At 40.0% G+C, this 13155-nt stretch overlaps 1 protein-coding gene across 1 annotated transcript in view; it reads left to right on the top strand.

Moving 5' to 3' along the window:
* COL25A1 (collagen type XXV alpha 1 chain) overlaps positions 1-13155 on the top strand; it is a 554610-nt gene that overhangs the window by 457050 nt on the left and 84405 nt on the right. The window contains exons 13-15 of the mRNA XM_049786981.1: positions 7763-7816; positions 9931-9957; positions 12266-12310. Coding sequence (XP_049642938.1) covers positions 7763-7816; positions 9931-9957; positions 12266-12310 — 126 coding nt within the window. The remainder of the gene's footprint in view (positions 1-7762; positions 7817-9930; positions 9958-12265; positions 12311-13155) is intronic.

Genomic DNA, 13155 nt, shown 5'->3' with positions numbered 1-13155 from the left:
TTATCTTTGAAAATGCAGCAATGCACAATCTTGATAAGATTAATGTAAAATGATATGATGCTAAGAACCATAAGATGCTGATTATAGACTAAAAATGCAAGCCACTTATTGATTTTAAAATTTCCCCTGCCAGAATAAAACAGCAATATTGGAATCCCTGGAAACAAGAACTATCTGGAAATTCATTTTCATTTTGCACTCAATTTCATACCAAAACTGTATCTCTGTAGGTTTCCATTTGGGCTGCCTCTCGATAGTGGTACCTGAATGAATTGTCAAAGCCTTGAATTGTGTTTTCCATTAGGACTCTACAGCATCCTCAGCCTTTAAAAAGAAACAAAGCATTTGGGGGAGAGCAGGTAACGAGGTGGTGTATTACAGGTCTTATGCCTATGTTGGAAGTACAGTTTTTCCCATTGTCTTTTGGGTGTTTCTTGTGATGTGTGGGTTCCCAGGCATCTTCCTATCACACCCCCTGACCTTCTTCAGGTTGGTAAAAATTTGCGGCAGGGAGGTCTTGGAAGAGTTCTTGCATTGGGGATACTTTTGGACCTAGGTCCGGTTTCAAGAAACAGTCCACGTTAGGGGGAGTTGGTAGGGAGGGCCTCGCAGCATGAGTCCGCAGGGGAGTTGGCTGTCTTTTCTTGCCCGGGACAAGGTGTGGGTTTGACTGGGTTTCCCTTCTCTTGGGTGCTGGGTACTGGTTCGTTGGGGTAGGAGGTCGATCTTGTTGCCTAATAGATTAAGGACTGAGGGTGAAGTGTTTTAATATAGAGGGAGGTCTGGATGGGATTGAGGGGTGGAGGGATAGTTGGATTTCCAGAGGGGGGAAAGGGTAAGGTGTATGGAAGGGGTAGGGAGGGAGAAAAGAGAAAAATACATTAGAAAGAAAGGGAGAAGAGAAAGGATAGAAAGTAAAGAAAAGAATAGAATAGAAAAAAATAACCAAGAAAGTGGTGAGAAGAGAGGAGAAAATAGCAAGGGAATGCTGGTTTGCTTGAATGTGTTCAGTGAATAGAGCATGTAGTTTGGGTCTGTACGTCGCTGTTACTGCTTCGGTGGTCTGACTGGTCACGTGCTTGAAACCCTAAAAGAAGGTAAACCTAGAGATAAAGTGTATGTTAAAGAGTTTTCTCAGGGCCATCTCGTAGTGCAAACTGGGTATGGTATCTCGTGTGGTATCCCGAGTTGCCATCTTAGCTTGTCCGCCCTTTGTATCCAAGAACGCCTGTGGACAGAAAAGCTGAGAGGTTATTTTAAATATAGTAAGATAGCTGCTCTCCCCCAAATGTAAGGTAGTCTTTTGCACCACTTTGGTCCTTTAAAAACTTCGCTAACTCATTTTAGTTCTTTTTTTTTTCTCTTAAATTTATTTATTTTTTTAAATGTTGGTCCTATATATACATTTGCGAGCACATACATTTTTATTTATTTTATTTTATTTTATTATTATTTTTTTATCATTTTTGGGTATGTGACCTGTGTCTGTTATCCCCTCTGTCCACCCCCAACCACACCGACAATACAATGTAGCTCCACCTCCCCCTGCAAAGACACACTAAATAATGGGGAAATCTTACATATAAAAAAAAGAGCTCTTATCTACTAGAGATAGGAACTCATAGTTGTTTACAATACAGGGGTATCTCCTACCTTGAAAATATGTCATGTGGAATCACTTAGACCTCAGATGATTAGATGCCAGTCATCCAGCCTTGAACCCTGGATCCCAGACATAGAATCGGCACAGCTCTTCACAACAGCTGCAGGAAACAAACTCCATCCGGGACAGCCTTAATACTGCGGGGTCAACAACAAGGGCCAGCGCTAACATGATATCCTGACAAAGAGGAAAATGTGAACAACTTGACCTTAGAACAGATTAGCCTACCTTACCAGCTAACGACAAGACAAAACAAGAAGACTCGGCACCCTTTGGTAGGTCCAAAAGCCAAGATCGTGACTTACAGATGACTGGCTACTAGAACCACGACCAGACAGTATACATCTTGGGACCAATAAAAAAGCCCTAGTTTAGGGATTGAACTATGACTTGCACAATAAGCATGATCCCCAGTCCCAAAGGTCTGACAGAGACAACTGCAACAGAATGGGCCTTCTGGAAGCACAAAGAAAGACACTAACCTAGGTGCCATCCTAGGTTCAGTGCAAAGACCAAGGTCACCAACCACAGAAGATGGACTAAAACGACACTGAGGTAACAGAACCTCTAGAACCACAAAGACTGACTTCACCATAAGTCCTACCTCAGGATCTGTGCAGATACTGAGACCTCTAAACACAGAGCTCTGAGTGTATCACCCTGGACAGAACAGAAGTCTTCCACACACCAAAAAACACCACCGGGAGAATAAATGATCCTGAGCAAAGTCTAGAGCTGATCCCATGACAGTATACTCCAAGGACGGAGAAACCCCATATTTCTTAGGCCATGTGAATTCCTTTTTGAATGACCCCAATATTTACTGTGCCAGGGCAGGAGGGAAAAAAAAACAAAAATGCAAAAAGCACAAAACCTTGGTATTTTATGTATATATGTATATATATATACATATACATATCTTTTACCTTCATTTATTATTGTTATTATCATTTTTATTTACCTATCTATTTTGGTCGATTTCTTTGTTTGGGTGTGATTATTGAAATCGTTGTCCCCAATTATACTTATTTTTTTCTATTCTTTTCTTTTCCTTCGTTATGTGCTATGCCATGTTTCTTATTTCAAGACCATGGTGTGTTTTTGGTTTGTTTGTTTTTGTTTTGTTTTTTGTTTGTTTGTTTTGTTTTGTTTTTCGTCTGTTTTTTGTGGTGCTTATCGATATAGCTGGAGTCCTCACTGGATAATTAACACCTTTTTTGGTACTGGTGGAGTGTTTCACCTTCTTTCTCTCCTTCATTTCCCAAATCGATGAGAGCCTCTAGAAGGATTCCACCCATTTTGGGAGTATTAGACTCTTACCCCAGCTTATTTATCTCCTCCTTTTCAGGCAAAAACACGCAACTTGAACTAGCTAGTCCTGCCTACAGTTAGAGGGGGAGATAAGGGAGGCATCAAGACCAAACAGGTGCAAGACTACTAAGTAGTGGGTTGGATACAGAGGGGACCACATATTCTAGCCGCCCTGGGGGTGAGGGAAGAGGAAATGGAAGGTAGGACAAAAACGGAGGGGTAGGGAGGGCAATTTGGGGATGGGAATCTCCCCTGATTTTATGTAAATATGTACCTAAAATGTTATTGTCAACAATATGTAAGACACTATGATCAAAATAAAAATTATATTAAAAAAAAGAAACAAAGCAAAGAATGCAGCAGTACTTTTTTACAAATTTTTTTTTTTGGTTTTTCAGGCCACACCCATTTGATGCTCAGGGGTTATTCCTGGCTACATGCTCAGAAATTGCCCCTGGCTTGGGGGGACCAAACGGGACGCTGGGGGATCGAACCGTGGTCCTTTCCTTGGCTAGTGCTTGCAAGGCAGACACCTTACCTCTAGCGCCACCTCACCGGCCCCTTTACAATTTTTTTTTTTTTTTTTTTACAAATCCCTGCAACCTAGTTTTTAGCTTCCATAGACAAATTATCATTTGGGAGCAATTAACCCAGATCTGCCTTTGAATATAAAGTGCCAAAATAAAAAACCCTGTGCCTACCTACCTATGCTTGAGGTATCAGCTGCTATTTTTCTTACCTGCTTTCTCAGGACTGTTCTTTTGTGAATGTGAAATGCTGTCATATCAGTGGACAGGACTCTCCAGCAATGGAATCAGCTCTAAACACACACACACACACACACACACACACACACACACACACACACTGTACCCCCTCTTTGGAAGGATTTGGGCTATGCAGCATGTTGCCAGCTCTACTCCCATCTCTATGTTCAGCGTACATTCCCAGCAGTTCTAAAGGGACCATATGTTGTCAGGGATCAACAGGTTTCCTTTGTCCAGAACATAGGTGCAGCCCTTTGATATTTTCTCTGGGCCCTGTGCATCCCTTCCTTTGGTTTAACTTTTTGGCTATACTTTCTGCACAGTATCCAATAATATGTATCATTATCATTTTACTCAAAATAACTCCATGAGAATATTCTCTTCACACACTGTAAATTTTTAATATATAGTTTGGCATATGGTTCATACTTCATTGAGATATCCTTTGTCTTTGAATTATACCTTTTTATTTCACAAAATACAAGAAAAGAATACAGAACGAGGGGTATAGACACTTTAATTAGTCTCAAATTGTTTATGTGTGCCTCTTTTATTCACTCAAAAAAGATCTCTGGGGGCTGGAGCAATAGCACAGCAGTAAGGCATTTTCAGTTGCATGCGGCCAACACAGGACGAACTGTGGTTCGAATCCCCAGCATCCCATGTGGTCCCTGAGCCTGCCAGAAATGCTTCTGAGAGCAGAGCCAGGAGTAACCCCTGAGTGCCACCGAGTGTGTTCTCCCCCACCCCAAAAAAATATCTTTGGAATCAAGATGCCCATCTAGTCTACTTCTATTCAAGGTTCCATGAAAATTTCAACCCAGATCAGAGCAAAGAGCAACTTTTCACTAAATGCTGGGCGAATTCATGCCAACAAGAATACCACAGGCTGGCCATGGTCCTCAGAACTCACAGTTCTTTCTCTCTAACGTTCCTTTCCCATGATCTGAAAGACTCCACTTGAACATTGGAAAATGCTCCTTAGCCTCCTAATTGAAGTTGGAATACAATTTTCTTGATAAAATTTATGAGTCACTCCTTCTTCTTTCCTCCCCCTTTGATGTTTTAGAAAACAATGTTCTACATGTTTCAGCTTTGCCATATAATATACCCATTTCAATTCTGAAAATGTGAAAACATTTATGCTTTCAGAGTGACTACGGTAAAATTTAGCTGCAGTGAATTCTGCTTACAAAAACAGCCACAAACAAAGTTATGCTACCCAGTGCTAATTTTGTGAAAGAAAAAAAGTCATTGAGATCAGGTAGGAACTCAGGACCCTTTGGAAAGCAAAACTGAAATTATCAAGCCATAGAGGGCTGGAGAGTGGAAGGAGAAAACAGTGAGAAGTGACATTAGGACAATGGTGGCAAATGTTGACCACTTGGAGGGTGATTATGTGTGGGAATTGACCTTAAAAATTAACATTATTGGGGCTGGAACGGTAGCGCTAGAGGTAAGGCACCTGCCTTGCAATCGCTAGTTTAGGACGGACAGTGGTTCAATCATATGGGGCATCCCATATGGTCCCCCCAAGTCAGGAGCAATTTCTGAGCACATAGGCAGAAGTAACCCCTGAGCATCAATGGGTGTGGCCCAAAAGCAAAACAAACCAAAACAAAAAGAACACTGTTGGGACCAGAGAGATTGCACAGTGGCACAGTGGTAGGATATTTGCCTTGCACATGGCCAAGCTGGGACAGACCCAGGTTTGAATCCTGGCATCTCATAAGGTCCCCTAAGCCTTCCAGGAATAATTTCTGAGCTCAGAGCCAGGAGTAATCCTTGAGCACTGCCCAGTGTGGACCAAAAACAAAAAAGTAAAAAAAAAAAAATTTAAAAATGAGCATTATCACAACCATGTGACCTAAACTATAAGAATTAAATTGAATAAGATATGAAATAAAGGATTATAACTTTAACCATGTGACAAAAAAACTATGATTTGGAACAAAAATGTCTGGGACCTTTTAGAAAAGCAATTTAGAAATATTTACCAAGGTAAATATAAAGTTGAGTTCAACTTTGATAGCAAAAGTTGTAAACAGTTTTAGTCATCAACAAATTGGGACAGATTAAACAAATCATCGAACTGTTTAAAGGTGCTCACAGTTCTGCATGAAAACAGATGTGGCATAGAAATCATAAAAACTCCTAAAAAAGATCAAACTATGTGATAAGTCTGCAAGGTCTTAAAAAAATCGTCCCCATGCGGGGTTGGTGGCACAGTGGTAGGGCTCTTGCCTTGCGTGCAGCTGACCTAGGATGGACTGTGGTTTGATCCCCCAGCATCCCAAATGGTCCCCCAAGCCAGGAGCGATTTTTGAGCGTATAGCCAGAAGTAACCCCTGAGCATCACTGGGTGTGGCCCAAAATCAAAACAAACAAACAAAATTGTCTTTATGAATGTAGAACACTAGAAGGAAATAACACAAAATAAAAGTAATTTTTGGGGGGTGATGGAATTCCAGTTGTGAGCTTTTTGCTTATATTTTTTTTTACAATAAGAGTTTCTAGGGCCCGGAGAGATAGTACAGCGATGTTTGCCTTGCAAGCAGCCGATCCAGGACCAAAGGTGGTTGGTTCGAATCCCGGTGTCCCATATGGTCCCCCGTGCCTGCCAGGAGCTATTTCTGAGCAGACAGCCAGGAGTAACCCCTGAGCACCGCCGGGTGTGACCCAAAAACCAAGAAAAAAAAAAAAGAATTTCTAAACAACTTTATTAAGATTAAGGTCAAGGGCCAGAGCCATAGCATAGCGGTAGGGCATTTGCCTTGTGCAGCTGACCTGGGTTCAATCTCAGACATCCCAGACGGTCCCCTGAGCCTGCTGGGACTAATTTCTGAGTGCAGAGCCAAGAGTATCCCCTGAGTGTCACCAGGTGTGCCCCCCCAAATAAAACAAATAAACAAAAAAGATAAAGAGCTAAAAGGGGTCACACTTCAATTTCTGGATGTTCATATATGATGCACAATGTTCTACAGATGCCCAATTGGCATTTTTCTTCCTTGCTTCAAAATCTCAGCATGTATTTTGTCTGCAACCTGGGGCTTAACCATTTGAAAAATAATTCTGGCTACCATGGTTATATTTTGAAAGTCTAAACAAAGTTTGTATTATTCCTTGGCAGCACTCTCATTTGCATTAAACCATGAGTTATGATATTAGTATATCCTGCTGGACTTTCTTTGAAGAAAGCAGACTCAATAGATTTTTTTCCTTGGTTACACAGTAAAAATAGTCTTTTTTGGGGGGAGGTATATTCTGTTTCCAAGTTTTTACTCTTTGTTATGAACAAATGGGATATCAAGATTTCCTTATAATGGCTATTATTATTCTAAGTGAACAGTTTGCCAAGGAAACTGGAAAGTTTGTATCAAGGAAAAATACAAGAGTTCAGATTATAATGTAGCTGTTTGTAAAATGTAAAAGTTCTTGAAGGAGGCTAAGACAATGACAATAATCTAATATAATAACATTTTTTACATTCTAGAATGATAGCATAGCTTTATATTACTTTAATAGTTAAATATACATAAATCATATTTATGTTACTTAATTTAATTTAGACTTCTAGTCATCTGGAAAATCATTCATAAATGGGGAATATAAACCTACTGAGAGTACAGATAGGAATATTCATTATTTACCTTCACCTATCCTAGAAGCATTTACTTATCAAGTAATGCATCAGAAATAGTGCTAAGAACATACCTTCTTTAATGAGATTAGGTCAAATTTTGGCCAGAGGGACCAGAGCAACAGTATAGCAGGTAGTGTGCTTGCTGTACATCCTACTTTCTTAATAACTAAAGAGAAGAAAATAAATCCTGTGTGATCATGGCCCAAGGCACATAGAATTTTTTTGTGTTTGCAGTAACTTATATTGCCACTTATAATGACTTGTTTTTTTCTCTTCTTCTACTACATCATTGAATGGTTCTTTCCTCTAAAAATCTATATACTATACTATACTATACTAGTCTTATCTATTTTATTCAGTATTGTATTCTTTTTTTAGGGTGATCCTGGATTGCCTGGAGCAGTTGGACAGGAAGGAATTCCTGGGCTGAAGGTAAGAACAAGTAAAAACCAGGAGGAGTCATTGGAGACTTGGCTTTTCATACAGTGATTAACTACTATAATTTCTCTTTTATCCACTGGTTATACTTAGGAGTATTAATTGAGGGACAGGCAGGAGCTTTGAGCCACACCCGGTGAAGCTCAGGGACTGCTGCTCCCAGCTCTGTGCTCTGAGTCTCTCCTGACAGTGCTGGGAACCATGTAGTGCCAAGGATGAAACTGGGTTAGGTCCTAGTCCAGGTAAGCTCCTTAGCCCCTGTCTTTCTCTTCAGCTGCACTGGTAAAACTCTATAAACATTTTACTCAATTTTCTGATTAGTTACAGTAAAGAGCTTTGTGACTAGTAACTAAATTATGTTTACAATAACTATTCACTTTAAAAAATGCAGAATAATGGGGCCGGAGAGATAGCATGGAGGTAGGGCATTTGCCCTACAGAAATACGGTGGCTCTCGGATCCCAGCATCTCATCTGGTCCCCCGAGCCTGCCAGGAGTGATTTCTGAGCATAGAGCCAGGAATAACCCCTGAGGGCTGCGGGGTGTGACTCAAAAACAAAACAAAAAAATGCAGAATAATGAGTATGCTGTGATTACCTGCAATCTTTATTCAGGCATATTTAAATCACACTGAGAAAGCCAATGTTTTGAATATGGCTATTAGCGTGGACCAAAGATGTTGGTCACCATGTATGTCCCTCTGGCTTTCCCTTCAGACTTGACCACATCCAGCACTTCTACAACAACACCACCAGCTCATCACAAGAAGCACATAAAAAAAAAATACATGGCATTTTCAAGATTGAAAAATGAATGTCCTGTGAATTTCTAAATAGGGAAAATATGTCTTGAGGATGGCAAGTTTGCTTGGTTTCTTGGAGGACAAGTGAATATTAAATAGAAAAAGAGTGGTGCCTGTTTTGTTGGAACTCAGCAGGCAGACAAATCCCATGTCCTTTGATGCAGAAACACCCCTGGAAGTCTAGGACTTGTGTCTAATCCCATCAGCTGTGCTGGTGTGTATCCGAACCCGCATGTGCCTGTCAGCTGATTTCACAGATCTCACGGCTACTGACAGGCAGTAGGACGGACCTCAGATTTATAGGCCTGCTGTTTGTCCTGCAGGAGAGGAAAGAAAATATTCCTTCTGGGATTGGATTCCCCTGTCATTTTCCGTCTCTTGTTCAGTGTTAAAGGGGAGGGGGTGGGCATGGTAAGAATGAAAGCTTCCAGTAGTTCCTCAGTGCTTTCCCGTTGCCTAGCGACCATCTGGATGGCTGTGGAGCAGCAAAAATGAACAGAAATTCAGAAAGTCCAGGGTCAGAAATGAAATTGTCTTGCCTTGCAGTTGATGTCTGGAATGGTACATAACCTTTTAAAAATATGAAAATCCACTTAAGTCATTGTTTCAAGCAGTCTGGTAGCTTATTGGAACATTCCTTAAAGGAAATGGTAGCATGATTCTGTGATTTCGCTGCCATCACTCCCCCTCCATTCCCTGTCCTAGCCTGACTAAAGGGAAATTGAGATTCTCTTCTGAGCATCATTTGACATTTCAGTCCTCAGACTGGTCTGTCATCATTTTGAGCAGAGAAAGAGTTACTTGGATAAAGCCATATGCTGGTTTCTTTCCTAAAGGTACTTAGTTAGGCCTCCTATAAGACCCCAATTTCTATGTTGCTATTGATCACAAGTGAAAGAAAGTCCTTGTGAAGGGGCCAAGTGGAGGGTTTAGTATTTTTGGTAATATGAGGGGCAAACAAAGTGGGACATTGACCGGATCCCCTAAAGTAATAATGGCAAAACTAATTTATACTTTGAATGAGTTGGAAAGCTACATGAGCCCAGGTTACTGATTGTATGTTTGAGCAATATAAAAAGCCATACATAGACTAAGAAACTTCTCAAACAAAGTGATTTGTCCCTGCATTGTCCTCCTTTGTATCTGCAGAGTATCAGGAACATTTTGTAAAAACTCCAGATTGTTCCAAATTGAAAGTGTTAAAAAAATAATTTGCCTGCAAGCTTCATTCTCTGGTTTTGTTTGGTATCACTTCATGAATGTTTCTAAATGTCCTATGACACTCAACCTCTGATCCTTTGCTTAGGGGGAACCTGGAGAAAGAGGCGAAAAGGTAAGAATAATTGCACCTGTATTTACCTTTCCCCTTGCCTTAAAGAGCCTAAATTAAAGTACACATAAGATCCAGATTATTATTTAAAAAATTATTATTAAAAAAACTAACACTGTCCTTTATCAAATTGCTCATTAAGGCTGGGAGAAAACTTTGTGATTCTTAATGGACTAACAGAAATTTGAATTAAAAAATATGTAAAGGAAATGGAGGGAGAAAGAGCAAAATGCATTTCTGTGTGCATTCTCTAAATGGCTTTCAAAGGCCCCTCTCTTGCTTTTCTCAGTAGTCACACATCTCTCTTCTGCATCTCAGTTCACTAGATTAAAGGAATTCAAGGGTCAGACACTAAAGGTTACCCCTCAAACAATCCCCATGAAAATCTCAGACAAGTGGAAAATAGCAGGTTAGATTTCTCTACGAAGGACTGGCTATGACTTTGGGCTCATGTTCTGATGATTTTAGGATTCTTGGTGTGGGTTACAAATTCTTGGTTACCTGGTTCTCCTGTCTTCAATTGATGTTCAAAAGGAAACCATCAAAACAGTCCTTAATGCTCTACATAAGGAAGATGGACTCCTAAAGGACCTCTAAAGATCCAGTCAACCTCTTCAAGATAATTTCACTTCTCAAAATTACTAAATAAAGAAGGAACATGATCTTTATTGGGATAGATGGAGAGGCAGGAGTGCTGTCTCTAACACTGTGGGTGTGGCTGCCCCATAAAAAGAGGACAATCAGATGAGACACATGTCAGTCCATTCAATCCAGGAGCACCTGGGAAAGAATTTCCACTAAGAAAGTAGGTTTGCTTTAATAATAAAGATATTGTTAAGCACTTTTAATAACAACACTCATAGGCTGTCTATCACAGATCTCTTATGTTAACGGGTTAGTGGTGCATTTATTCAGCAGCCAACCAGTTAAAGGTGATGAACTGCAAATGAGTTAGTCATTGAATGGCTCTTCTGTGGAGACAGGAAAGGAGAAAGGGAAGTACCAACACAGGCCTGCAAGTTTGTATATGGGGGCCTCTTCTGTGGTCTATTCATCACTAGACTAATGCCCATGCAGATTCACTTCATGTTGATTTGATAAGAGAAAAGGAAATAGAGATAAAAGAGTGAAAGTCTTTCACTCACTCTCTTTCTCCTGAAGACATATTATCAATGTTTTCTCCTTTTTTACTTCAAGAATTTTGTAAATAATAGAAAAGTGGCTCCTAAGAAGTTACACGGACTATTCTTTCCTTGGAATAACTAGACTTACTCTCTGACAGTTGCCAATAGCTTACAATGCCATCCTCAATGAGTTATTCTTTATTTCTTTGAACCCCAGAAAGAACCCTGTCCCTTTCATAACAAGAAACAGCTCTATTTCTCTGGTTCAAAGTCCACATTTGCCCCATGACCTACTCTCTGACTTGATGATTTCTGGATTTAAGGAAGCAAAAAACTGATAAGCTGATGACTGGTCTCCCAGTGCGTTGCTCTTTGAATGGAAAGATGCCAGTGAAAGAATGGCTCTAGGAAATCTCAAAAATAACTAAAGAAACATTTATTACCCTCAATTCATTTATGTGGTTTTTAAAATGAAATTTTCTTAATGAAAGTAAAAACATTGATTTTATTACTACAGAATATACAGGCCCAGGTCTATCCATATTTAAGGTGTGGCTTATGAAAACCATGCTATAAACTTTGGGGTCTTGGAGATTTGGGATGGATAGTGGAGTTGGTACCAAAACCAGGAGAAAGGGCAGCAATAGTCTTAGGCCAGGAGGCAGGAGAAAGGACATGATGGTTTATACAGTGACATAGAGGCAATGGTCAGGGGAAAGCATCCTGACAATGCATTTCTTAAGCAGCAAGAAGGCTCAGGTTCCTGCCAGAAGCAGTCATAAGATATCAGGAGTGATAGTACAGCAGGTAGGCACTTCCTTTGTACACAGCTGACCCAGATTTAATCCCCAACATCCCATCTTGTCTCCCCGAATACTGCCAGGAGTTATTCCTGAGTTCAGAGCCAGGAGTGAGCCCTGAGTACTGCACACAAAGAGAACAAAGAAGCCAGAGAAATTATTGCTTTCTGTGGACATGGAGTAAAATTATAGTTTGGCCATGTTCATTCTTGTTATAAGGCCATTCAGATGAGCAAAGCAGGCAACTGGCCACGTATGGACATGAGCTTCATAGACTACTAGACTTTAAAAACAACATGAAATGAGCAATAACATACTAAAATCATGACAAGTACTCTTGGTTTAATGTTATCATTGTATTATTTCTCTCCCAACACCCTACCTTAGGGAAATGCTGGAGAGAGTGGTCCCAAAGGAGATCCTGGTGAAAAGGTATGGTGTTCTGGAACACGAGAGTATCTGTCTAGACAGAAAATATTCTGTGTGAGAAAATGAGGGTTTTTTTTGTTTTTTTGTTTTGAGAAAATGGGAGTTTTCAGAGAATGAACTGGCTAGTTAGCTATATAAATAATGATAAAAATTAGAGAATTTTTTATTTTTATTAATATATTTATGTAATCACCATGATTATAAACATATTTGTAATTGGTTTTCAGTCATAAAAAAGTACATTCCCTTCACCAGTGCAACCTTCCCACCACCAATGCCTCCATGTCCCTCCTCCCCCAACCCCTGCCTGTATTGGAGACAAGCATTCTATTTCTCTCACTCATTACCATTGTCATAGTTGTTTCTCTAACTGCACTCACCTCTCTTTGTGATAAGCTTCATATCATAGACTGGTCCTTTCAAACCTCATCTCTTGTCTCTGGTATTATTACCACACTGTCTTATGTTTCTTAAATTCCACAGATGAATGAGACTATTCTGTATCTATCTCTCTCCCTCTGACTCATTTCACTCAGCATAATAGTTTCTATGTCCATCCATGTATAGGAAAATTTTATGACTTCATTTTTCCTGACAGCTGCATAGTATTCATTGTATATATGTGCCACAGTTTCGTTAGTCACTCATATGTTGTCAAACATCTGGGTTGTTTCCAGATTCTAGCTATTGTAAATAGTGCTGTGATGAACATAGTGCAGAGGGCATTTTTGTATTGTGTTTTTGTGTTCCTAGGGTATATTCCTAGGAGTGGTATAGCTAGATCGTATGGGAGCTCAATTTCCAGATTTTTGAGGAATCTCCATATTGTTTTCCATAAAGGCTGGACT

This window comes from Suncus etruscus, chromosome 14 (genome assembly GCF_024139225.1).
Source record: "Suncus etruscus isolate mSunEtr1 chromosome 14, mSunEtr1.pri.cur, whole genome shotgun sequence".
Lineage (NCBI taxonomy): Eukaryota > Metazoa > Chordata > Mammalia > Eulipotyphla > Soricidae > Suncus > Suncus etruscus.
The sequence above is the reverse complement of the archived record's forward strand: the minus strand, read 5'-3'. Positions and strand labels throughout refer to the sequence as shown.